The following is a 27,103-nucleotide window of genomic DNA, read 5'->3' as shown; positions in this document are numbered from 1 at the left end:
CATACATGGAACCAGGAACTCATCGCTCACCTGAACAACAATATAGCCATAACTTATCAGAAAAGCTTAAACCGTCAGTATCAAATACAAAATATCAAGACAACGTAATAAAGTACATATATCTTGTTTATAAAGGTTTTCTTCTCCACATTATTTAAGTTAAACATCGAGCTCCTTTTGATGTTAAAAAATTTTTTTAGAGCTAAAGAAATATTTGAGTGCCTAAAGGTGAAATGTAAGGTCAGGAGTATACATTGATGTGTGGATGAGTAATGCAGCCCATGGGTCTCTTTAAAAAAACAAATTTCAATAGTGGTTTATGACATCGACTCTCGGTTATTGGGTTTATCCACAGAAATTAAAAGACTTCAATTGTTTAATGTTTAAAGTGAACTAATTTTTTTTAAAAATGTTATCATTGTTACAAAAGACCGTTTGGTAACATATTGGTTAAATTTATATTAGACTTTAGATGGCTGGTTTGTTCTTGATGCAGGCGTATATGGCATCGAGGAGGGGGGGGGGGGCGTTCCCCCTTCCTTGCCCCCTCCCCACCCCCCCACCCCCACTTTTCCAAGGAACAGAATTTTATAAAAAAAGAAATTACATATTGAAAATTGAATAATGAAGGAATTGCCCCCTTCCCTTCCACTTCTATGGGAGCATGTTAAAAATTGTACGGAAAATTTACATGTGATTATGATAGAAGTTCTGGGTACATAGATACTATATATATATGCACTAATCCACCCTCCCCAACTCGGTTTTTGAAAATTTCCATTTTTAAAATTATGATTATTGCTTTTAGTACGTACTCCCTTCCCATCACAACCCATGGGGATAAGAATTGAAAGACTGGTGGATTATTATTTTTTTTTACTTGTCAAGTTTTCGATTAAGTCTGCCCCTTCCCTTTTTCAAAAACGATGCCGTCATGCATTTACAAGAAAGTGAAAAGCCTACAAATGAATCCGACATGCAGACGACAGCCCATGGTGACCAAAAATAAACAAAAGGTCACCGACAAGGATCGATCAGCGCGCACTCAACAGCTGTGATCCTGAAAATTTTTACAATAGACGTTAATACAATGTTGCGTCTACTTTTTTTCACCGCATTTGTTTTTATCAAATCTATTCTGTGCACCAGTTTGCTTCCACGTTGCTTTAACAAGTTGTCACTTCATGATGTTATGATGAGAAAATATTCATAATAAGTTTTTTTTTCAAAAATTGACCCCAATTTGACTGGACTTTTTCTGACCCCTGGGGTTTATGACTTGATGAAACTTTTTATAGTTTATCTTACAAATCATTACCTCCATAATTTCAATTTCAATTTCTTTATTAACCAATTAAGGGCCCTCCTCCATATGAAGTCCCTTTATTATATGTCTTTTTAAAAAAATGAACACCATTTGTATCCCTTTGACTCTTCAGAGGTCATCTGCTCTCTAGGAGATTTTTCCTGTCATTGATTAGACGTGGTCCGTACAAACTTACAGCTTCTTCACACTGCCTGTACAAATCTAGGCTGTCTGTACAAACGTTCAGCTTCTTCACACTGCCTGTACAAATCTAGGCTGTCTGTACAAACGTACGGCTTCTTTACACTGCCTGTACAAATCAAGGCTATCCGTACAAATGTACAGCTTCTTCACACTGCCTGTACAAATCAAGGCTATCCGTACAAATGTACAGCTTCTTCACACTGCCTGTACAAATCTAGGCTGTCCGTACAAACGTTCAGCTTCTTCACACTGCCTGTACAAATCTAGGCTGTCCGTACAAATGTACAGCTTCTTCACACTGCCTGTACAAATCAAGGCTGTCCGTACAAACGTTCAGCTTCTTCACACTGCCTGTACAAATCTAGGCTGTCTGTACAAACGTTCAGCTTCTTCACACTGCCTGTACAAATCTAGGCTGTCCGTACAAACGTACGGCTTCTTCACACTGCCTGTACAAATCAAGGCTATCCGTACAAATGTACAGCTTCTTCACACTGCCTGTTCAAATCAAGGCTGTCCGTACAAACGTTCAGCTTCTTCACACTGCCTGTACAAATCTAGGCTGTCCGTACAAACGTACGGCTTCTTCACACTGCCTGTACAAATCAAGGCTATCCGTACAAATGTACAGCTTCTTCACACTGCCTGTACAAATCAAGGCTTTCCGTACAAATGTACGGCTTCTTCACACTGCCTGTACAAATCAAGGCTATCCGTACAAATGTACAGCTTCTTCACACTGCCTGTACAAATCTAGGCTGTCTGTACAAATGTACGGCTTCTTCACACTGCCTGTACAAATCAAGGCTGTCCGTACAAACGTTCAGCTTCTTCACACTGCCTGTACAAATCTAGGCTGTCTGTACAAACGTTCAGCTTCTTCACACTGCCTGTACAAATCTAGGCTGTCCGTACAAACGTACGGCTTCTTCACACTGCCTGTACAAATCAAGGCTATCCGTACAAATGTACAGCTTCTTCACACTGCCTGTTCAAATCAAGGCTGTCCGTACAAACGTTCAGCTTCTTCACACTGCCTGTACAAATCTAGGCTGTCCGTACAAACGTACGGCTTCTTCACACTGCCTGTACAAATCAAGGCTATCCGTACAAATGTACAGCTTCTTCACACTGCCTGTACAAATCAAGGCTATCCGTACAAATGTACGGCTTCTTCACACTGCCTGTACAAATCAAGGCTATCCGTACAAATGTACAGCTTCTTCACACTGCCTGTACAAATCTAGGCTGTCTGTACAAATGTACGGCTTCTTCACACTGCCTGTACAAATCTAGGCTGTCCGTACAAACGTTCAGCTTCTTCACACTGCCTGTACAAATCAAGGCTGTCCGTACAAATGTACGGCTTCTTCACACTGCCTGTACAAGTCAAGGCTGTCCGTACAAATGTACAGCTTCTTCACACTGCCTGTACAAATCTAGGCTGTCTGTACAAACGTTCGGTTTCTTCACACTGCCTGTACAAATCTAGGCTGTCCATACAAACGTTCAGCTTCTTCAAACTGCCTGTACAAATCTAGGCTGTCTGTACAAACGTTCGGTTTCTTCACACTGCCTGTACAAATCTAAGCTGTCCATATAAACGTTCAGCTTCTTCACACTGCCTGTACAAATCTAGGCTGTCTGTACAAACGTTCGGTTTCTTCACACTGCCTGTACAAATCTAGGCTGTCCGTACAAACGTTCAGCTTCTTCACACTGCCTGTACAAATCTAGGCTGTCCGTACAAATGTACAGCTTCTTCACACTGCCTGTACAAATCTAGGCTGTCCGTACAAAGGTACAGCTTCTTCACACTGCCTGTACAAATCAAGGCTATCCGTACAAAGGTACAGCTTCTTCACACTGCCTGTACAAATCAAGGCTATCCGTACAAATGTACGGCTTCTTCACACTGCCTGTACAAATCAAGGCTATCCGTACAAATGTACAGCTTCTTCACACTGCCTGTACAAATCTAGGCTGTCCGTACAAAGGTACAGCTTCTTCACACTGCCTGTACAAATCAAGGCTATCCGTACAAAGGTACAGCTTCTTCACACTGCCTGTACAAATCAAGGCTATCCGTACAAATGTACGGCTTCTTCACACTGCCTGTACAAATCAAGGCTATCCGTACAAATGTACAGCTTCTTCACACTGCCTGTACAAATCAAGGCTATCCGTACAAATGTACGGCTTCTTCACACTGCCTGTACAAATCAAGGCTATCCGTACAAATGTACAGCTTCTTCACACTGCCTGTACAAATCAAGGCTATCCGTACAAATGTACGGCTTCTTCACACTGCCTGTACAAATCAAGGCTATCCGTACAAATGTACAGCTTCTTCACACTGCCTGTACAAATCTAGGCTGTCTGTACAAATGTACGGCTTCTTCACACTGCCTGTACAAATCTAGGCTGTCCGTACAAACGTTCAGCTTCTTCACACTGCCTGTACAAATCAAGGCTGTCCGTACAAATGTACGGCTTCTTCACACTGCCTGTACAAGTCAAGGCTGTCCGTACAAATGTACAGCTTCTTCACACTGCCTGTACAAATCTAGGCTGTCTGTACAAACGTTCGGTTTCTTCACACTGCCTGTACAAATCTAGGCTGTCCATACAAACGTTCAGCTTCTTCAAACTGCCTGTACAAATCTAGGCTGTCTGTACAAACGTTCGGTTTCTTCACACTGCCTGTACAAATCTAAGCTGTCCATATAAACGTTCAGCTTCTTCACACTGCCTGTACAAATCTAGGCTGTCTGTACAAACGTTCGGTTTCTTCACACTGCCTGTACAAATCTAGGCTGTCCGTACAAACGTTCAGCTTCTTCACACTGCCTGTACAAATCTAGGCTGTCCGTACAAACGTACGGCTTCTTCACACTGCCTGTACAAATCAAGGCTGTCCGTACAAACGTACGGCTTCTTCACACTGCCTGTACAAATCTAGGCTGTCCATACAAACGTTCAGCTTCTTCAAACTGCCTGTACAAATCTAGGCTGTCCGTACAAACGTACGGCTTCTTCACACTGCCTGTACAAATCTAGGCTGTCCGTACAAACGTACGGCTTCTTCACACTGCCTGTACAAATCTAGGCTGTCCGTACAAACGTACGGCTTCTTCACACTGCCTGTACAAATCTAGGCTGTCCGTACAAACGTACGGCTTCTTCACACTGCCTGTACAAATCTAGGCTGTCCGTACAAACGTTCAGCTTCTTCACACTGCCTGTACAAATCTAGGCTATCCGTACAAACGTTCAGCTTCTTCACACTGCCTGTACAAATCTAGGCTGTCCGTACAAACGTACAGCTTCTTCACACTGCCTGTACAAATCTAGGCTGTCCGTACAAACGTTCAGCTTCTTCACACTGCCTGTACAAATCTAGGCTGTCCGTACAAACGTTCAGCTTCTTCACACTGCCTGTACAAATCAAGGCTGTCCGTACAAACGTACGGCTTCTTCACACTGCCTGTACAAATCTAGGCTGTCCGTACAAACGTACGGCTTCTTCACACTGCCTGTACAAATCTAGGCTGTCCGTACAAACGTTCAGCTTCTTCACACTGCCTGTTCAAATCTAGGCTGTCCGTACAAATGTACGGCTTCTTCACACTGCCTGTACAAATCAAGGCTGTCCGTACAAATGTACGGCTTCTTCACACTGCCTGTACAAATCTAGGCTGTCTGTACAAACGTTCAGCTTCTTCACACTGTCTGTACAAATCTAGGCTTTCTACACATTAACAACTGTTCTCTCTCTATTTTATAATGTCCTGGTATCCCCTTCATCACCCCCCGCCCCAAAGAATTTGAACCACCATTGAACCACCACTGTGGTCCCTTGAACCACCACTGTGGTCCCTTGAACCACCACTGTGGTCCCTTCCACCTGTTCTGGATACATGAATCTTCCTTGCACAAAAATGTTGACAGAAACTCACACACATTCCTTAGAATATTGAAGTGTTCAGTCGTCAATTCTCCACTTTATGTGCATAATTTGGTTGAAGTCGATTCAGAGTTTCTAGGAAAGATATGTTAATGATAATCAGGGATGTCTGAGATTTTGGCTCGATCAGCTGAGCCTAAAAATATTCCCTTGCCTACTCATGTAACTCAGCCGAGTTAATAAGTGCGTTTACTATAGTACTCCAAATTTTACATACAACAACTGCTATATAATTATTATTGAGGTATTTATTCAGTAACTACAATTAATTGTACAAATAAACAGGTCATGTACAGACAATTATTTGATGTTTATAGATGACTGGCGAATCATTCACTACTGGCACTTGAGGAGAACCACTGACAGAAAAACACAGGAGATGGGCCGCCCAGGCAGTGAAAGGTCTACACCACTGACAGTGGTTCATGAAAGAACTAATCCACAACAACCACTGACAAATAGTCAGCGAGAAAACTAACTGTCCCCCCCCCCCACTGACAAATTGTCAGCAAGAGAACTAACCCCCCCCCCCCCCACTGACAAATAGTCAGCAAGAGAACTCCCCCCCTCCCCCCACTGAAATAGTCAGCAAGAGAACTACCCCCCCCCCCCCCCCCCCAGCCACCACTCACAATTGGTCTGTGAGATTTTACACTCTGTCAACCACTGACAATGGTCAAACAGAACCACCCACTGACATTAGTACAAGAGAACTACACCCCCCCCCCCCCAAATAAAAACAAAAAAAAACCCAGTGACCACTGACAAGTAGTCAGTGGGAGAAATGACCGGATGAAGGAGGAAGAGAACAGTAATTGGTGATTGTCATAACAATAAGAAAGGTTTCAGAACACACAAAGTAACAATCCTTATTGGTAGTTCAGAAAAAATAACAGCAATAACATACACAGGATGTGTTACAGTAAAATAATCAAAAATGCCAAGAGGTTTTACAAATTTTACAAAATGGTTTTTATACCTATTAAAATTATAAAATTTGGCCCCGTGAGAATACAAACATATACAGGGAAAAGCTCAATAAAAGACTGCATATAGAGTGCCACATGGTTCTAGAAACAAAAACTGATCTTATTAGAAAAAGAACACTCACTTCTGGATTTAACATCAATTACAAACACTGTCTTATAAGAAGGAGAACAGAACAAGAGAGAAATGAAAACCTTTTAGTGTTGCAGCATACAAGGGATAAAATTAAATACACCAAGCAAGTGGGAACATTCAGACAGATACAAAAGGAAGATTCCTAGAATGGATTGACAGTGGTTAAGCTGCCTGTGAACATATCACCGACCCTTGAACAGTTCTCATAGAAATATGAACATAGCGAGTTTCTGAACAGCTCATGGAGATATAGAAACATGAACCTTGTACAGTGTTGTGCAGAAACATGTCATTTCATATCATTATTTTACTGATATTAAAGTGAGTAAGAAAGACAAAAATAGAGATACAATTGTCAATGCCCAATTCAGTCATAAAAACCTGTGTGACACAATATGCTGTAAATGTGGAAAATTTACAGATGAGGGTAATTACATCTTATACACCATAATGAAAGTATTCATTGGAAAACTGATCCAATCACTGACCCTGGTACAAAACGATTTGTATCTCTTACACAAATCATGTTTAGGGAATTTAGGGAACATGGAAAATTCCCAATTACAGAACTGATAGAACAGAACAGGTGCATGATGGGTAGAAACTCAATATCATGTGATTGACTGGAAAAGCATGTCTAACAAAGATCAACAAATAATGATCAACGGAGCACGACCCGTCCCCCGTTCTATACATAATCTATCAAACCAAGAACAAACCAACGCTCATGGATGAATCTGTAACAAATATACCGTTAGTGTGTTAGATATTGCGGTTTCCGTTGTCTTGACCTTCCACAGACATAAGATGATTGATTGATATGGCGGTGGTACATGGTAAGAGGTGATAATATTGCAATGGTTGGTGTACACGTCAAACAAAATACTGGCACTCCTCTAATGTACAGGACACAGGGACATTGTCACTTCGTGACACCGTTTCTATGGTAACAAAATGAAAGCACTATCAACATAAAAGCACAGAATACGATACAGGCCTGCATGGTTAAAGCACTTCATATATATATACAAAGTTCAGCAAATTCAAGTCAGCAATATAATGGTCTGTAACAAATTTATCATGTTCAGACTTAATAATGTAGTCTATCATTTCACATTGGTTTAAATTAACATATTACATTGTGTGGTGATGACAGAAATTAAAAAAATAACCCTGGAAAAAATATAGTTTCAATGACCTCTCTTTGAACTTAAAACATGTCACAAGATGAGACACCAAGGCGTGATTAAAAGCCCAGCCTCGGTGTGGGCTCTCACTTCCTGCGAGAGTCACCAGTCACAGTGCGGACACAGAACCACAGACACTGAATACAAAAATATCACATGATTGGTTAGAGAGTTTTCCGGTCGGTGGACCGAGACGGGACAAGGCACTATAAGGGGTTGCTGAAGTTGGCTGTGGAGGTAGAGTCCGGACTGGACACGCCCGGCTGAATGATTCGGTCCACTTCCCGGGAGTGGGCGCGGGGGCCAGGCTCCGGGGTGTAGGTGAAGGTCAAACCCGTGGAGTAAATAATCCCATCACTCCTCACTAACAAAACAGGCACCTGTCAAAGAAAGACAACTCTTTCAAATGCATGTTACTATTAAATATAAATTACAAAAACATGAAAAATGCTTGAAAACAGAATTGCATAGCAACGTTTTTATTGAAGCTTAAGTTTGTTTATATTTTTTTGTGAGTTGGTCTGCACAACCTTAATTTAATCTCAAGACTCTCAAGCCCTTATCTCTTGATACAAATTATAAAATCGAACAGCTGATAGGATATAGCAATGAAACATATCTGTCTTCTAGAAGTCTGCTTACCTGCAGAGGTTGGCGCACCCATCTCCAGCCGGCCCTGAAGGCCGAGATATCAGGAACCACACAGAACATGCTCTCCTCACAGCGGAACATGGTCTCTGCCTCCACCTCACCGAACCACACCTTCAGGTTGGGGGCCAGGAATTCCCCACTCAGCTCCAGCATGGCTACATCCCCTCCTCCATTCAACTGTCAAACCAACATAGAACCAAAATCAATAAAAACAAGTTAACTTCAAATGAACAAAGCAAACAATATGGAAGATTGGGTGAATATTGCACTGGAATCCAATAATGTAAGCTATTGTCAAAATACAGGGTTGGTGTGAAATTACTGGTAAAACTAATGTCAGCATACTTTAACAAGAAATGTGATAATCTGACACCCTCAAATTGAACAACTGCACAGTACAGGCATGTAGGATGAAAAATACATTAGGCCACACAGATATAATTTCTTGTTTGTCAGACATCCAGTGAAAAAAGGTACAAGCGGGCGAGCGATTAAATAATAAAGTTCTTATTTTTTGTAGCCAAAGATTTTAGGCGGTACACAAGTAAATTTATATTTACAATATATATTTTTTCTACTTGATTCTGATTTATAAATTAACACTATTTAAAAATAGAGCGAAATAGAACAGGAAATAGTGCAAAATTTCCTGGATGTAGAAATTAATAATATAATTAGTGTAGTTTTATTTGAATACGAGTGTGTGGGGTCCAACTAACAAGAAATTATATTAGTGTGGCCCTACGAGACGAGATGAGGAAACTACTCACGTGTAAACTGTTGACGACGGGTACAGGAGACACCGGCGACTTGACGGGACCCATCCCCTCGAAGAACGTGTACTCCGCCTTGTCTGTGCTGATAATTGTCCAGGACGCTCCGTCGTTGATCATCTCTTTGTTGGGTTCCTTGGGACAGGGTGTGGCCTTTAGAGAAAAAAGCATGTCAACAAAATTATCATTTCATTAAATCATACTGTTCTTCAGTGTCACTATTGGGGATTTGTCTACGAAGGTGACTTATTTTCTTGGATTAAATCAAATAAATATAATAAGGAAGAGGAACTAGATTAACATTATGGATGCACATTCTCATGTAGAAAAAAAAGTTTGAGTTGTTTGTTATCCATTTACTTCATTGTACGTACAGTGGGAGAACCTGTTAGTTATACACACCTGGAATTGAATGATGCGTTCCTGTGACAGACAGAGATACATCCTCTCCGAGTCCTTCATGTAGAACGCACACTTATGTAACTGGGACACGGGGTCGTCAGCGTCTAAAATGGCTGTCTGCTTGTCCACCTTACGAATTATCTGGAAGACACAGTGAACATGAACTCTTTGAAAATGCCTCTATCAACAAATAAAGTCAACACATACAGTCAACACTTGTTGTTTATAAACCTATTGAGAACATAGATGATGAAAGTCTACATATTCATTTCCAATCAACAATCTTTACAACCATTTAACTACTTAGTTTGCTATTTACAAATGATTTCATAGTCTAAATCTCTGTATAAAGAATTTGCAAGTCAAGAAACTGCTAAGTTTCCCCGACTCCTAAGTTAGACGTCTTTTATTTCAAAATCTTATTTTTGAGAGAACACAATAATGAATTTATTTGTGAAACTAATTATTTATTTCTCACTGAACAATAGTTTTTACTTTTATTTTCTATAAGTTTACTGGAGATATCTATGGCAAGTAAAATGTCTTGTGAAATGATACATCCTAACTGTGATTTACAGTACAAGTTGATTGTTAACTTACAAGTCTAGGCAGAACAAGTTGATTGTTAACTTACAAGTCTAGGCAGTACAAGTTGATTGTTAACTTACAAGTCTAGGCAGTACAAGTTGATTGTTAACTTACAAGTCTAGGCAGTGCCATTCCAGTGACTGAGCAGACGAGTTTAATGGTAGAACCATAATGGATGTAGCCATCTCTGACCGTAAACTCCTCTGATTCACTTTCATTGTCATCCACTGTAAAAATATCAAACTACTGTAAACATCAAATGATCACACTGACTACTGTAAACATCAAATGATCACACTGACTACGTGGGGAAACAAACAAACTATCCCATCATTCAACATCCTTAACCCATTGTATGCTTAACCTAATGTAAAGAAATGAATGCTTAACCAACTGTAAGGAACTGAATGCTAAATCAATTGTAAGGAATTGAATGCTGAACCAAATGTTACAAACTAAATTGTCTAAAATTTTAAAACTTGATAATTTTAATGGATTATTATTTTTTTTATTTTTGCACTACAAACAATCTTACATATTTAAACATTCACTGAACATCAAACAAGAGGCCCATGGGCCACATCGCTCACCTGAGGAACAATAGGTATGGTAAAATCAGCTTAATGGAGTCATAATACAAACTATCTGGACAATGTACAATAATACATGTAGATCCTGTATAAATAAAATCCATTTTCCCCTGGATATTCTTATGTTTATAATCATTAGTCCCTTTTCTAACAGGATGATTTTATAGTCATATCATCTGTTGAGTATTGCAGTTCTCAAAAAGATCCTTAACAATAGTTTATATATGGGATATAAACGTACATCAACCTCTGAACCTTCTCGTGAGGCCAAAGAATTGTCCTGGGGCCAAAGTCTTAACAATTATAAAGAATCATCTGGCTGATTAGTTTCTGAGAAGATTTTTAAAGATTTACCCTATATATTCTTTTGTTAAACTTTGACCCCCATTGTGGCCCCACCCTACCCCTGGGGATCATGATTTTCACAACTTTGAATCTACACTATCTGAGGATGCTTTCACACAAGTTTCAGCTTTCCTGACTGATTAGTTTCTGAGAGGAAGATTTTTAAAGATTAACTCTGTTTATTCCTGTGTAAAACATCGACCTCCCATTGTGGCCCAAACTACCCCCAGGGTTATGATTTTCACAAATTTGAATTTACACTACCTGAGGATGCTTCTACACAAGTTTCAGCTTTCCTGGCTAATTAGTTTCTGAGAAGAAGATTTTTAAAGATTTACTCTATATAATCATATGTTAAAATTCGACCCCCATTGTGGCCCCACCCTACCCCCAGGGGTTATTATTTTCACAACTTTGAATCTACACTACCTGAGGATGCTTCCACACAAGTTTCAGCTTTCATGGCCGATTAGTTTCTGAGAAGAAGATTTTTAAAGATTTACTCTATATATTCATTTGTTAAACTTCGACCCCCCATTGTGGCCCCACCCTCAGGTGAGCTAAAAAGGTTAAGTTTACAATACGTTGGTTTCTGGAAGAACAGACTTTGAAAATGTTCTTAATAAATATTGACAAATTTTTTACTTTTTTAATCTTTAGTTTTTAAGATATGTGTACAAACATAGAATTGTGAGCAAATCTCTGTATCTTGCTTATAATTCGAAGCTTAACACTCAAATATGGTTAGTAAATAGAAACTGTAAACAATTAAACACAAGAAACATGCACTACATGTATAACAAATAAAGAACACAATTTATTTTTTCGAAATTATTCATATATATATTACATGTATATACCTACATATTTCCGTCAGCGATATCAAACTCTATTTAAACTGAATAAACTCGAAAAAATGCCGAGCATCTCAACAAAACCTATTGCATTAATCTGCCATTACGCAAAAGATAATGCCGAATTACCGATAGAATGAATTGTATTTCAGTAGGCACCTACCCCTACATCAGATTTTGCTTAATTTGCGCAGGTAAACAGTTAACTGTTTGATTTAACGAATTCTCTTTGATTTAATACGTAAAAATCACGAAATACAGACGATAGTTTCCAGGTAACAAAGCATAAATAATGAAAACGAAACGAAAATTAGAACAAGCTAGCACCAACGTCATGTGTGAAAACTGTCAACGCATTGAAATATCTAGCCTCAATTTATTTCACAAAATCGGCACCAATATATTTTGCATGTTTCAAAATTTCCCTTCATACGCGAACTGTTGCACAACAAGCAAATTCATCATAGTCAGATCGAACCTTTTTCGTATAATGTCATGGCTGCTTTAAACAAAGAACCTCGTTTTAGAAGTATGGAATACGAGTCTTGGTAGCGAGCGCAGCTCGCCGGCGCGCAGCGCCGGCGCGAAGCGAGCTCTACCGGCAAGGCGTGTGTGAATAGAAAATTCGGACTAGTTGCACATTCATTCAACGGATTTTTTTGGCGTCAGTAAATCGGACCAGTAATGCATCGTTTTAATCGTCCCAGTAGTTCCCTGTAATCATGGCAATTTTTATCACTTCACACTCTCACGAGAATCAGCAAGACAAATTTAGACAGTAAAAACAATAACGATGTAAGCGACATACAGTCAATGTTACCTCTAAAGTTCACCTCAGTACACTTTCAATCAAAAATAATCGTGTGACGTCACAAACGTTTACACATTGATCCGATATATTTTTTCGGAGTCAGTCAATTTTGACCCACAATTCATAGTACCAATGGTTTCCAACCTCACGTTCCAACATCACGTTCTCCTGAGAATCAAAGTAAAACCTTTGAAAAGGTTATAAGATGTGTAATTTTAAGAACATCATGCTTTTTAAGTAAATAAAACAGTATACTTCGCATACTATTATTTCTCAGGGGAGTTTTAAAGAGTAAGACGACACTTAACCAACGTCAGCTTTGACGTCACAATAAGCACTGATAAGGGGAAATTACTCTAATTGAAGTTATTGTAAATCTGCTGAAATGACCAAAATCCTCTCAAAACAGTTGTAAATTGCACTAATTTGGATGAATGCTCACAAATAATTTATTCACTATAATTACGGTAATTTCCTGAAACGTAACGTTATACGTAGCAGCGCCTTTTTTTAAAGGGGGTGGGTGGGTGGATGGCAGCATCATCCAAAAAATCTTTGCAAGCAAAAAGAAAAATAAATCATGAAAATTCTAATCCTTCAGCTCTTTAGCAGTTCAATGGTTTCTTTATTTTCACTTCCATTTATTACATGCGGGGGGGAGGGGGGGACAACACCATGTTCTTTTAACATGATAAGCAAATATTTTTAAGCGTAAACTAAAATTAAAATTAAACATTAATTATTTTTTTTTAAGTGGAGGGGCAAATCCATGGTAAGTCGATTTTCTATGTATAAATTGACAAAAATGAAAAAAAATTTAGCATGGGGGGAGCTCTATGATGAGTCAATGAAGTTTTCTATGTAAGTTTAAGAAAAAATGTCTACTGCAAAAAAAAAGGGGGAAATCAATCAATCAATCATAATCACAATCACTTTTAAAGAGGAGATGCAGTGCAATGAATATTTATATATTAAAATCTTAATTATTTAACAGCATTGTATCTGAGATTAAACTATTGTTCTACATATAAATAAATAAATTATAACAAATCTTATAAACTATGAATAATGAAAATTAACTGAAAAATAGGTATGTTTTTTTTTTTTGGCATTCAAATTTCACGTTGTTAATTTTATTTTATTAATTCATTATAATTCATTGTTTGATCACATGCTGTGCTCGCCCCAACGGTCGCACCGTAAAACATATTAAAATGGGTATGCAAACCCGGGCCGTGGCAAAATAAAAGCCGGGGCAGATCGGCAATCGTCAATTCCAATGCCGCATTATTTTGCAGCAATATTTACAGCGAATACAAATATACTAGTCCATCAAATATCCTGAAATTTTAATGAGATTGGCAGATTAATAACTGCTAATATTTTGTTTTACCCAGGCCAAGTCTTGTCTACCCATTTTATTGTATGCCGAACCCGAACCTATTAAACTGATTGAAACACGCATTTCCTTTATTATTATTTTCGTAATAACTCAGATTTGAAACAGAATTACCACTTAATTTTTGCAATTTATATTTTCCTTCCCATAAGGATAATTTATGCTGAACTACGTTGAATTTGCCTCGGTAGTTCTTGAGAAGAAGATTTTTAAAAATGCACCCCCCTTTTTCTACAATTTCAAGGTTTTCTCCGCTTTGAATACAGATCGGACTTTTATTTCTGCAATTTATATTCGCCCTCCCATAAGGATGCTTTGTGCCAAATTTGGTTGAAATTGGATAAAAGGTTTTAGAGAAGAAGTTTAAAATGTAAAAAGTTTACAGACGGACAGACGGACAGACGGACGGACGGACAGACGGACGACGGACAAAAGGTGATCAGAAAAGCTCACTTGAGCTTTCAGCTCAGGTGAGCTAAAAAGCTCATTGGGCAACGGTATCGAAAAATCAATTTTAAAATTCTGCGATCTATTAAAACCTTAAAAGTACATTTGTAGATATAAATTTTCAAACATAAGCCACTCCTGATGAAAAGCTGCTCTTGGAAATAAGCACCTTACCTCCAGCAGAAAAGTTTATTTAAAAATAACCTATACATGTATATAAAGATAACCATTATTAAAAATAAACCCAACAATTTTTGTTTATGCCATATAAAAATTCCATATAAAAAATTCATTTTTATAAAAAGTCTGTTTTGATCTTTTAAAAAAGTTCGATGCAATATTTCAAAGTATTCTGACTAAACTAGGACTATGATTTGAAATATTTTTTTTCACAAAGAAAGCCTTTATTTTAAACAGTTATCTGCTTTAAAAAACCCAGACTTAATCAGTACTTAACAAATCATTGAAATAAGTCAATATTTTATGGTACATGTATTAAGCAACCCATTAAATACATTGTATTAGTCTGGGCAATGACTAGTAAGCCATTCTGCCCACCTTGCTCCCTCCCTAGGATTCGATAAGTAAGCCATTCTGCCCAATTTGCTCCCTCCCTAGGATTCGATACTCACACAGATGTATGGTGAAGGCTCCCCACTGAGTGGAGCTGGCGTGGAAATTCCCATTCTCCACATGTAGGTATCGCGTGCTGACTGTCTGGGAACGAAGCCGGTTAAATAATGCCACTTTGGTTCCCGATGCAATACACACTGAAAAAGCATTCACAAATTATTGTTTGTGACCATGAGTGTTAATTTCACCATCGTCATGAAACAATTCTCAGTTATGTTTTCAATACTGGCTTAAAATTGTTTTTCTGAAATTCTGCTGATTTAAGCAACCTTAACTTTGTAAAAAAAAAAATTAGCCAGAACAAAAACAAAGAAAAAACCTTGTTTTCACTTGCAATACAAATACCAAATCAAATACCAAATCAAAGTTGTCATTCAATTCTGCCAACATCACCTGAGAGTTTTTGTCACACTTATTTGTTGGCACTTGATTTATCTAGTTCCACCTTCATCACCGGAATTAACGCGCTAATAACTATAGGCAGGGCTATTAAAATTCAGTCTCTCACTACTATGCATTTACAATTCTGAATCTGCAATTTTCCACACATTCTATAAGTTTATCAGCAGAAAGGTTTTGTTGGTCAAGCTGGTGAATTTTCCCCTTTTAACAACCTCTTTCAAACAAGTTTGGCAGAAATGGAGAGGGGGAAATCCAAACAATATCACAATCACAAAATTAAAGGAGGCCAAACAAATGTAAATCTGTCATAAAAACAGTCAAAATGCCCAGTATAACAAGTTGTAATTGGTTGAATAATGAAGGAATCTAGGCATGCTGATCTACAACATAGCTGCTAACAGGAGGTAACTCCTTCTAAAATAGCATCCATGGAAAACTTTCTATATGGAATTATTAAATATGAATGTGTTTATATCAATGTGTGGATGACTTTACATGTTTTGACTGAACCATGGTCACTCAGTTTTCACTTACAATCTGCGTTTTTGAGGGACTGCTTCTTCTTTGATGGTTTGGAAATCACTTTAATCCGCTTGCTATTAAATACACCGATATCTTGTCCGTTTCCAAAGAACATTTTCACAGTCAACATAAAATGTTTTCTCTTGTCAGAGTCAGATATATAAAGAGTCTTTGCTGCACAGTAGTTCTGTAAAATTGAAAAACACTGTTTGTAAAAATTCTTCAACTTTTCATTCAGTTGCAAAGAAAAACGAAAAAAAAATTCTTGATATTTCTTCAATATTCATTAGGAAAATTCCATCAGATTCCATAACTTTGCACCACAATGTACTTATCAAATGTATCAATTAAGATTATGTGGTATCTAAATGTGACCATAGCAGGTATTAATAGGCAGTGGACAGCGTCAGGAAGAACCCACCTTTCCTTCCAGATTTAGCTGCACCATTTCCTGGTCGGAGTTTCCAATTCCCATGAAAGCACACGTGGTGGAGTCCTGTTCCGTTCCACCCTCCGCTTCAATGGCCTCTTTTTTCCGTTTCCAGCCACTTCCAAAGAGGTATATACAGGGGGGAGGGCAAAAAAATCTGTTAAATCACAAAATAGAATTGAACCCATGGTCTTAAAAGTGTACAAATATCTACGTGTATATTTTCATTGCTATGGAATTTCTGTGATAAAATGTTATTTCTTTTGTTGTTATAAAAGTGATATGTGATGGTTTTGATGTAATATTATCTTGTTTATGTTGCTGTATAATTTCTTAAAACATAACGTTTTTTCTTGGGATTTTTGGGAGTTGTGTGTGTATATGCACTTGTTGTGTGTCACGGCTTTCATTGTGTGTGTGTGTGGTTTTTGGGGTTTTTTTTTTTGGGGGTGGGGGTGTTACCTCTTTTCATTGCCGTAGGATTTCTGGGCCACTTTCGCGTGTAATATTACCAGGACCTGATCTCCCCTATCCTTTAGGTAATTCCTCATGGCTTCCCTGTCAAAGATAACAACTTGTCATGAAATGTTCTCCATGTTATTAAAGCATTGATGATCTTCTCCGTTAAAATCACGAAGAAAATCAAGAAAATTCTGAAGTTTTGAACCCCTTTTAAAACTTATGTTATAATAGCAAATATAAAACCTGTTCTTTAAATAAAGTTATGTCCATTGTAATGCTTTCTAAAAATAACATTTTTTTACATAAACTGAAATTTAAAAGAGATTCACATGAATATTTCTTCATAACAAAGAGATGGACACAAGTTACTTGACCTTAATATTGGACAAACAATATATCAAGGTTATGAAGATGATAAAAGTAAAGGCTTTATCTGAACTAGATTTGAGCTTCCTGTTTTTCTTTTGTTACATATCTGACATGAAAATGAATTGTATGGGCAGAAGAACAATGGATTTCCTACTTATACCCCCGATCTCTTCCCCACTATAAGGGACTGGATAAGAATCCTTTCCTGACAAATTCTGGGAAATTCTTTTTTGACTTACTTTGTGAGTCTTTGGTCCTGGTAACTGAAAAAAAAAATACACAAATTAATTTAACACTTATACTTAAACAATAATTTTTTTGTAGCACAATAGAAAACAAATGGCAGTGCATCTATCACCCCAATCCTCCCCCCCCCCCCCAAAAAAAAAACTCTCATGAGGAATATACGATGAAATATTGACAAATGTCAGAAGATTGTTTGTTTGAGCATTAACACTACGCGAGTGCTTAATTTGTTCCTGATGTGTATCGAGTGGAATCACTTCAGGTGGATTATAACAATCACCTGGATTTTACCTGCACTACCTGCTTTCCCCCTCCCAGTAATTTACCTAATCTTTAAGTTTCATTCACAAAGAACATGAAATATAATAGCAAGTGGCAGCGTTTTCTCTGTCGGCTTTTGTAAGACATTTAAAGCAGGCAGTGTTTACAGTTTGGGGAAATCAATAGACAAATTCTTAAGCTTATAAAAGCCTGTTTCCGTCCAAAAGTAGGCTAAACATAAAAATATTTGCCCAGGCACTTCTTACAGGTAAATAACAGGGGCAGAACTGAAAATAGATGGCAATCTTGATATCCCTCCACTATCTACAGAAATTGTTACAGCTGGGGTTGACATATAAAGTTTATCTCACTGGTTTCTTTTCATCCTCTCCCTATCTGAAGCCATTATGCTAATCATTTCTGAATTATCAGCCGAAAATCTTTGACAAAGTGCAGAAATGCATTTAAGTGCAGTGTAATGGTGTTTTCTTACATTAATGGGGCCAACTAATATTGTGTTCATTCATAAATTCAGTTACCATTCCATAATCATGTAAATTTGCCACATTATGCTGCATAATTACACTGTACCGGTATATAAGTCATGCTCCTGTATTCACAGCATATCACTCCTAAATCTACCAGGTTTTCTTTTAAACAGTTGGTAATTGTGTCCTCATTTAGACAGTAATTATTTTCTTGCCTATTATGGCTTAAAATGCCAAAAAGTAACCACTATCTACGATAAAAATCAAGACACAGAGCACTACAAATCTCAGAATTAGAGCTTACGGTGAAGAGAGACATGAACTTGGGCATCAATGATCAAAAGCTGATGTATAAATACGGATAACTACCGTATCTACAACACACCCAGGCAGGTCCCTATTGTATCACTCACTGAACCTTAGTCATCAATGAAGCTATACTAAAAGTCTTTCATAAAATTAAAATCACCCAAATACTAAAACTAAGCATGATCGTCGATTCTTTGAAAAAATTTAACACAGAAATTTGAACTACCGGTACCTGTGCACCCGACCCCCCTAGTGAATATGGCTACACCCTACCCCTGGGTGAGGTATGATTTGGCGGACTAGCCCCGGGGCCATAAAAGTTTTATGAGCTCACTTTTTATCTCAGTCTCATTTATCCATTACATATTCCTTTTATAAAAGTGAGACTGAGATCAAAAGTGAGCTTGTCTAACTTTTATGGCCCTGGTGCCAGGTCTTCCTTTACTCACCCTCTGTCCACATAGCTGTTGGAGGCATACAGGGGGGACGGTGTTGAGATGGGACTGGGGGGTGCTGGGATAGCCTGGGTCATTGTGGTGATGCTGAGGGGACTGCTGGTGGCCATGGCGCCAGGGTCACCATTGATCTTCTCGGGAGGGGTGAGAGATCCAGCCACAATGTGTGATGGATCTGTAATAGAAAAGGACACCTCAGAACTCAGTATAAGTATCCTTGGATCAGCTGTTGCCCACATGGCATGGTGGACCATCCCCTGCAATCTGTACCTATATATAAACAGTAAATCCCTGGCTCTGAGCAGTGGAAACCCTATATGTATGTGTGCACAAACAGCAGGCAGACAGTCAGCTTACACGCCAATACAGATTTTGTTTTTAATAATTTTATCGTTTTGTAAGTGTCCATTATTCAAAGGATTTCAAATTTATTTATTCCTAAATCTTTCTTTCTCTGATCTTCACAATTCTCCAAGATTAATTCGATCACTTGGTCGTACACACCAAAAAAAGTTCCTGGATGAATAATATTCTACAAAATTTTTCATAAAATCTGTTCGTATAAAAATTGTATCAGCATTTTTTTTTACTGTACTGAAATACTGTATACAATGTAATAATGTTTGTTTGTTTGAATACCGGTAATCCAAACAAATTCATTCATTAAACAAAATTAACTTGATCTTTGAAAAATAAAATACCAGTAATGATGGAATATTGTTTTTAAAAGGAACCATAAATTGTACCCAATTCTTACCCATCAGCATGTAGTTGGAAAAATCCTCAAACATAAAATTGGACGACTCCATAGTGTACTGTATAGCTACTGTCTTACTATCCGGCCTTCAGGCCATTGTTATAAGATAAGACTAGAGAATATTCTTTATCATCAATAATTTGTGATTTCAAAAACTACAGCCTTGTTCAAAATCTGGGTAGGACTATGGATTTTACAGATATTGTGTGAAATTTCTCAATTCTGCCCCGGCAAACACGGTCATTTGATCCTATCCGTGTCAGACTCGTTAAATTGATTAATTGTGGCAGAAATGCTATTTAACTCAAAATAATGCAATATTGATCAGAGCAGGGGTTCATATGTTTACTGGCAGAATCTTAAGGCTTGAGACAAGACAACTTTAGAACAGAGCTGTTGTCCTTATCAGGAGCCTGTGTCAGGTTATCAGCTGATTATTTATAATCTGGTAACACCTGTACGTGTCCCAGGATTCCCATCCTCTCAGGTAGACAGCACATCATGGACCATTAAAAAAAACCCCACTTCTGCTGCAGTAAATCTCGGGTCTTCTGCCTGGCTTAGTCCCGACCAATGGACCAGTAGTCAGCGATAAAGCTCTGCCATAAACGTGTCACCCAGACACAACAGACAGAGGGCAACACAGAAACACTGCCCTAACCCAGACCAGTCAGCTGCCGGTTCTATACCACTATACAAACAGTCCCTCTGACCTCCTCTACTTTAGTATTGATTGTCAACAAAATAAGGTCAATCTAAGAAGCAAGGTTACTGCCCACCCCCCCCCCCCCACCCCCTCCCCAAAAAAAACACCTCAATTAAAAGAACAAATTAAACTTAAAAGTATACAGAGTGATTGGTAAAAAAAAACTATATAGCCACTTCTTCACTTTCTATTATATGAACTTGTGTAAAATCTAACAATAAGAATGTCTGCTCATCATCCCAATACCATGCTCATCATCCCAATACCATGCGCATCATCCCAATACCAAGTCACAGGAATTAAGGGGAATAACAGTAACTAAGATTTCCTTAAAGCAATATGAGCTGCATTTTTTATGTTGATTTTTTTTTATTTTTATTAAAATGTTCTTTTCTATTAAAATGACAAAAATATCATGGTTTTTAAATTTCTGTTAGCCATATTTTTGTGGAAAAGGCCGTTAAGAAGCATTAATTGGCGCAAAATTGAATTATTGTCATCCTGTACAAAAATTGATTTGCTATATATTCCTTAGAAGAGAATATTTCCTTTAATTGACAAAAATTCATGATGTTTTCAAATCTTATTTATCATAAAAGTTTCAGTTATATGCAGACTTATCATACTAGTAGGTTTTAGCAGCAAAATAAAATTCTAAAAAATACAGCTCATATTGCTTTAAAGTAAAACTTTAAACTATATAACGCCAATTTGCATATTAATTACCACAGCACATGACTGTTTGATTGAATTCATCAGATTTCCACCCTGTTATCAAAACTCACTGTGCACATGATCTGGGATTCCCACAGATACAGGGGTGGTTCCCATAGCAGCCAGGTAACCATGGTGATGACCTTCCTCCTTCACAAGCCGACCGGGATTTCCTGGCTTGTTACTGGACAAGTCCATGGGGTTCTCATAGCCGCCGTGTGCCATGTGACCGGTCAGATCCGCCCTGGAGGAGGGGCCAGGGTCCGCCCGACCCCCATACTGTCGGTCCGGGGGGTGGAGAGTGTAGCCAGCATTGTGATGCATAAAGCCGTGGCCTGTATGGGAGCCATTTTGTTGTGGCTGGGAGCAACTCATTAGGTGGCTTGACTGTTGAGTGGGTCCAACACTGTAGGTGTAACCATTCTACAAAACACCATCCACATGATATTACAGCATGGTCCACATGTACACAACAATTCCACATTATAAAGTACAGCATCATCCACATTCACATACAAGTACTCAAATCTACAACTGGTACTTGGTACTCATATATTTATTTGGATACCCGATATTCTATTAATTGTCATCCACTTGCTAATACATCCACATATAGACAAATGCACTAAGCAATATACACAATATATTCATCATGTGGATATCTTAACATCACCCATATCTAATTATCTATTGTCTTCTTCATAGAAAGCATTCTATAGAAAGGAGAAGATCCAACAAGTTGCAAGAAACTGTATCGAAACCTTTTTAAATTAACTTTTTCTCAATAAAATATGTTTAAAACAAAATGAAAGCATTCAATTTTGAAATTCTCCCTATTTGGCACTCCATGTAACACCTTTTTAGCCCCCCCCCCCCCCCCAAAGATTTTCATTTTTATAAAATTAAGTGCTCAAAGTGTTGAACTGTTGAGTCTGTTCACTCATCTGTTAGTGGATACAAGGTTAAATATACAAGGTCCAAGGGACTGTCCCTGAATGACGAGCTTACTCCCTGGACTGTACTATAATCTAAAACACAGCATTAAAATTACCATCAAGGAATTTCATAGGCTGCTCTAAATTCATTACTGGTAAGGTTCATGATATTGTGTACCTTTGAAATCTTTCAAAAAGTCCATTTCTATTAAATTAATTATTTATGTTGAACTGAAATAAATATATTATTAATTGACACAACTATATACCTTCATAGTGACAATTTTGTTAATATAAAAATTTGGATTTAGCTGGGTAAAGTTTAAATTGTGGATCTTTTGACTTGTTTCAAATTTTGGTCTCTAAAAAATAATCTGATGCACATTTAAAAAAAAATATAACACTGTTTCCCCCTTTCTTCTTTGTTTGAATGTCTAGAGCTAGTGCAAAGACCACTGCATACAGACAATGCTCCTCTCCTGTACATCTCAGACAACTGACAAATTGAACTACTGTAAATCTAAACTCCATTTACACATTTACTTCATGGTCTTAAAACCTGAGCTCCATTAAGTACCCACTGTACCGGGATTAACTAAGCATATCCTCTTGGAGGAATGAAAGGTTTGGAAATGTAAATACAATTGATGTCAAAATGACCCCTATCTTTTTTTGACTCTCTCTGAATTGACAGAGATCAGTGCAGGCTTTGGGAGCCTTCTGCAGCTGCTGCCTGCCATATGACACAATACCTGGCTGCTATTTTAAGATGCCAGCCAAGGTGTAATGTGAATTTAAATTAACCTTGAATTAGGTCATGCAACCGATTATGAATTCACACACTGGTTAGAGAACAAGAGAGCACCGACTGTAAGTTCAATACTCTGTCACAGAATGCTGTCAAAACGCTGCCACAATGTCAGTCAACGCTGACACACCGCCAAAGTCACTGCTAATAGGACTCGGTTTTTATCAATTGCCTGACAGGATTGGTCATGTGCCCACAGCATCAGGTGTTCAAATTTTTTAATAATGCTTTCCATAATTTATACCCTGACATTTATAAGAATCAATTTTAAGCATAATTTTATTCCACTTCTCTGTTACATCCTATTTAATCAATATTCATATATTGTTTCATTAACACACAGAATTCTTAGAATTGTTACACCTCATCATTCAATCAACTATTCATGACTGTGGTTTTTAGAGTCAGCTTTAAATGTTACCTGGTACAGTACCCGGAACTCAAATAAAATTTTGCCAAAAGCTTTTTTTTTGTATTATGATCATCAAATTTAATATTTCAGAAGTGTAAAAATTTGAGATGACCCACAAAATGCTGCAACATCACTGCATTGGCTTGAAATTTTGGGTTGTAACCTTTCATGTATAGACTGACAATCTTAATTAAGTTAATTTTCTATTACATGTATTATAGGTTTAATTACCAAACTACTCTGAGTACTCTGTGTTTTTTTATTCAATGACATACAAATTATCCTACAAGTACAATACAGATTTACCATGACAAATGTATATTAGCTAAACAAATCATTATATAGATTTAAAACAAGTACATAGCCTGACTTTTTCTATTGTTACAGGGATTACATAATATGGAACAACTCCCCCCCCCCCCCCCCATTTCAGAGAAATCTGTAAAATTTGATGGTTCTGGTAATTTATGCAGCAGCTCTCAAATGACAGAATCAATTTATTCATAAAACATAACCCTGTTTTTATGAGCAAAGGTCAAAATTTCACTCAACGCAATCTTTTCTTTTTCTTTATAATTGAAATTGTAACAATGAAAATAATATTATAAAAAAAAAAAAAAAAAAAATTATATATGCATAAGAGTGCTCTTAATGGTAAATGAATATTATATAAATGCTTTCTAAGAAAAGGGTTGTAATGAAGGAAATCGGATATTAATAAAATGATTGTCATTTACAGGAACAATGAATAGCGGATATCAGAGCATCAACTTTTTACTTGCATTAATAATACATTTTTCCCGAAAATATTTTTGTCAGAAAATATAAACAGCAGGCCTAAGCAAAAAGCATCGAAAGTGTCAAATTTGGAAGATAAAATATTTTTTGCAGTGATAATCCTAACATTAGATAAATAAGTTTTTTTGCATTTTTAATAAAAAAAAAAAATTTCCAAATAGAATTTCATTCTAGCATATATTCTCTTATATCTTTAACAGGTTGGGACCAATCTCCCAAATGCGATCTAATAGCCCATTTGGGGTATAATAGCCCAAATGGGATATAAATTTAAAGTGCAAAAAAATTTTTGATTTTGAAATTTTTGATATAAATCGCATTAGAAAAGATGAAATACAACAACTTTTGGTAAACAACTTTTTCTGTAGCTGTACTATTATTGAGATTGATCCCTCAGTATATTCAAAACTTCTTGGGGATTAATCTTACAAACTATAGACATATAGAAAAACTTCTTCACCAAGAGTTGTTGCATTTGATTCACATTAATGCAGATTTATATAAAAAACTTTAAAATAAAAAACATTATTTTTTGCACTTTAAATTTATATCTCATTTGGGCTATTATATCCCATTTGGGAGTTTGGTCTCAACCTGTTTAATATATCTCAATCTCAACAATGTAATTTTCACTTATCTCCTTTAAGAACTTTGATTAAAAAATATAAACTATTTTAACATATTGGCAAATAAATGTATGAAAGATACATAATTGATAATAATATAAGATGTCATGTTCATATGAAATTCACATGTATTTAAATATCAAACCTTTAAAAAATGTGAATTAGATATATTTTCAGTCCATCAAATAAATGTTTAAAAAGAAATGAACTTAATTTAATAGACTTCAGATATCAAAGACACACATTAGCAGTGGTGGGAGAAAATTTGAAATGTAAGAAGTTATCTAAACGTCTCCAGTTTCTTGCTGTACAAACAAGGTGCCTTTCCCACGCTCCCAATTCTGCCACCATTTTGTTCCACATTTTAAGGGTTTCTGTGCACCGCGGAAGGAAATTATGAGTAAACACAAGAGCTGTTACATTCTTTCAGATTAACAACGGTCGCACTGGGGCTATTCAACCGGCATTAAATCGTTAAAAAATGCGATTAATTTAAGGCTACAAAACGCATTTAAAAACATACCTGAGAAACATAAAGGTGTTGTTCATTCATTTTCAATCAATTCTGAGTCAGTAAGATATACCAAGTCCCATATAAGATGCTATAAAAAGTCCTCGCTAATTCACACAAGATGACACGCACAATAAATATTTATCCCCAAATAGTCCTGAAACTCGATGTACGCAACTTTCCACGTTAGATTTCCTCGTCCACTCCATTTTCTAATTCTGAAACGTTCTCTAGTCTGTATGTTAATTAGATTTTCATTTCATCACTACGATGGGAAAATAACAGTTGTAACGTAAGTCAGACCCGTGGGAAATTCACATTTGCATTTGGACACCGTGAGAACAATAGTTAATAGCCCTTCCATTTACTTCCCTAGTAAGGTCACATACTCTTGTTTACATACACGTTGAATACATACTACAGTATGATGGTCTAAACTTTTTGATGAGACATATTACCAAAATTGCGTAAAGTAATGAAATTTCATTACCCATATGTGTCAGAAATTTAAAGAACCACGTGCGGGTTAACTACTATTCCCTCATTTATGGGATTTCAACCAGATGAATGGAACAGCGCAGACGTTGCAATGTTTGCAGCGATTGGTCGATCTTTTCACCACAAAGCAGGTGTTCCCACGACATCATTTCAATCGAGACTGTCTACTGCACATTCCAGGATTTTAAGGTTATGCTCATCCAAAGAAAGATCGAAATACCGTCAGATATTCACAGTATAGATTTTATACCAGTTATAATTTTACCGTATTTCAAAATGTTACCGATTGTCTATGATAAGAGGTTTCTCTCAAAGGCGTGCTTTAAAACGTAAATTTTTAATCAACATTCGGTTATTAAACTAGAATTGAATAAATTACTATTACATACATGAATTTTTTTCAATATTCAGTCTGATTTAATTATTTAAAGTAACTAATGTGCAAGTTCAGGCGCACGATTGACCGGTAAGGAAAATGACCCCATTATTCAACTTCCATACAGCACATTATTTTGGTCAAGTGTTATGTATGCAAGGACTGTGCAGGTAAGCCTACCTTTGTTCCGTGACCAACAGTTCTCCCCTCTGGCTCCGGATTCGCACGTCGGCTCCCCGTTTGACCTAAATATATCGAGACTTCGTTAGCGGGCTACCGTGCCAGAAATGTATCAAACCATCCAAATTGCCTTAGTTCGCTTCCATTTTGGATTGCAGTAACTTATTCTAATCTATAAATTCACCATTTGTTACACGGTTGGTTGTTTAAATAACTATACCGATATCAAAATTAAAGAAAGTTTGGGAACTCTTACAAGATGGCGATTCTTGTATGAAACTTTAGTTACCCCTCGAATTCCCTCATAACATACATAAAATCTGCATATATATTGCCTGAACTATCGGCAATTTTTCATTGCCGCAAGGTTATGCTAATTTATCATGTGTCCGTTTTCAATAATTACAAACAAACATAAAGAATAATTTTATTTTGAGCTTAAACAACTCATAACATGGCCTGGGGAAAGTTAATGAATACCTTCAGGTGCCCCAGGGAATTTCTGTAGAGTTTAACGCACGTTATTCCCACAGATAGCGGTGCGTTACGTGTTTTGTAT

At 37.2% G+C, this 27,103-nt stretch overlaps 1 protein-coding gene across 3 annotated transcripts; it reads right to left on the bottom strand.

Moving 5' to 3' along the window:
* Positions 1–6,673: 6,673 nt before the first annotated feature.
* On the bottom strand, positions 6,674–26,847 carry LOC105337369 (recombining binding protein suppressor of hairless). 3 transcript variants are annotated; one of them, XM_066085569.1, is made up of 13 exons: positions 26,545–26,847; positions 21,472–21,823; positions 19,218–19,398; positions 17,704–17,727; positions 17,096–17,191; positions 16,625–16,790; positions 16,216–16,390; positions 15,279–15,416; positions 10,315–10,427; positions 9,613–9,753; positions 9,208–9,363; positions 8,429–8,614; positions 6,674–8,166 (listed from the first exon to the last, which is right to left on the bottom strand). In XM_066085569.1, the coding sequence occupies exons 2-13, from the start codon at positions 21,773–21,775 to the stop codon at positions 7,993–7,995; spliced, it is 1,854 nt and encodes a 617-aa protein (XP_065941641.1). In that variant the 5' UTR covers positions 21,776–21,823; positions 26,545–26,847; the 3' UTR covers positions 6,674–7,992. The 3 variants fall into 3 exon arrangements, with proteins under 3 accessions (XP_065941641.1, XP_065941640.1, XP_065941642.1); XM_066085568.1 differs by lacking the exon at positions 26,545–26,847 and adding an exon at positions 25,503–26,059; XM_066085570.1 differs by lacking the exons at positions 21,472–21,823; positions 26,545–26,847 and adding an exon at positions 19,981–20,129.
* Between the last annotated feature and the right edge of the window lie 256 nt (positions 26,848–27,103).

The sequence above is a fragment of the Magallana gigas genome, chromosome 5 (genome assembly GCF_963853765.1).
Source record: "Magallana gigas chromosome 5, xbMagGiga1.1, whole genome shotgun sequence".
NCBI lineage: Eukaryota > Metazoa > Mollusca > Bivalvia > Ostreida > Ostreidae > Magallana > Magallana gigas.
This window is presented reverse-complemented; position numbering and strand designations above follow the sequence as displayed.

Bases quoted from the DNA above. Each gene is read 5' to 3' on its own strand.
- LOC105337369 (XM_066085568.1), bottom strand. From the start codon at position 25,532: ATGAATGAACAACACCTTTATGTTTCTCAG. The intron at 17,192-17,703 runs GTAAGTCAAAAA...TATCTTTGACAG, and splicing joins CAGGACCAAAGACTCACAAA to GGAAGCCATGAGGAATTACC. The intron at 8,615-9,207 runs GTGAGTAGTTTC...TTGGTTTGACAG, and splicing joins CCGTCGTCAACAGTTTACAC to TTGAATGGAGGAGGGGATGT.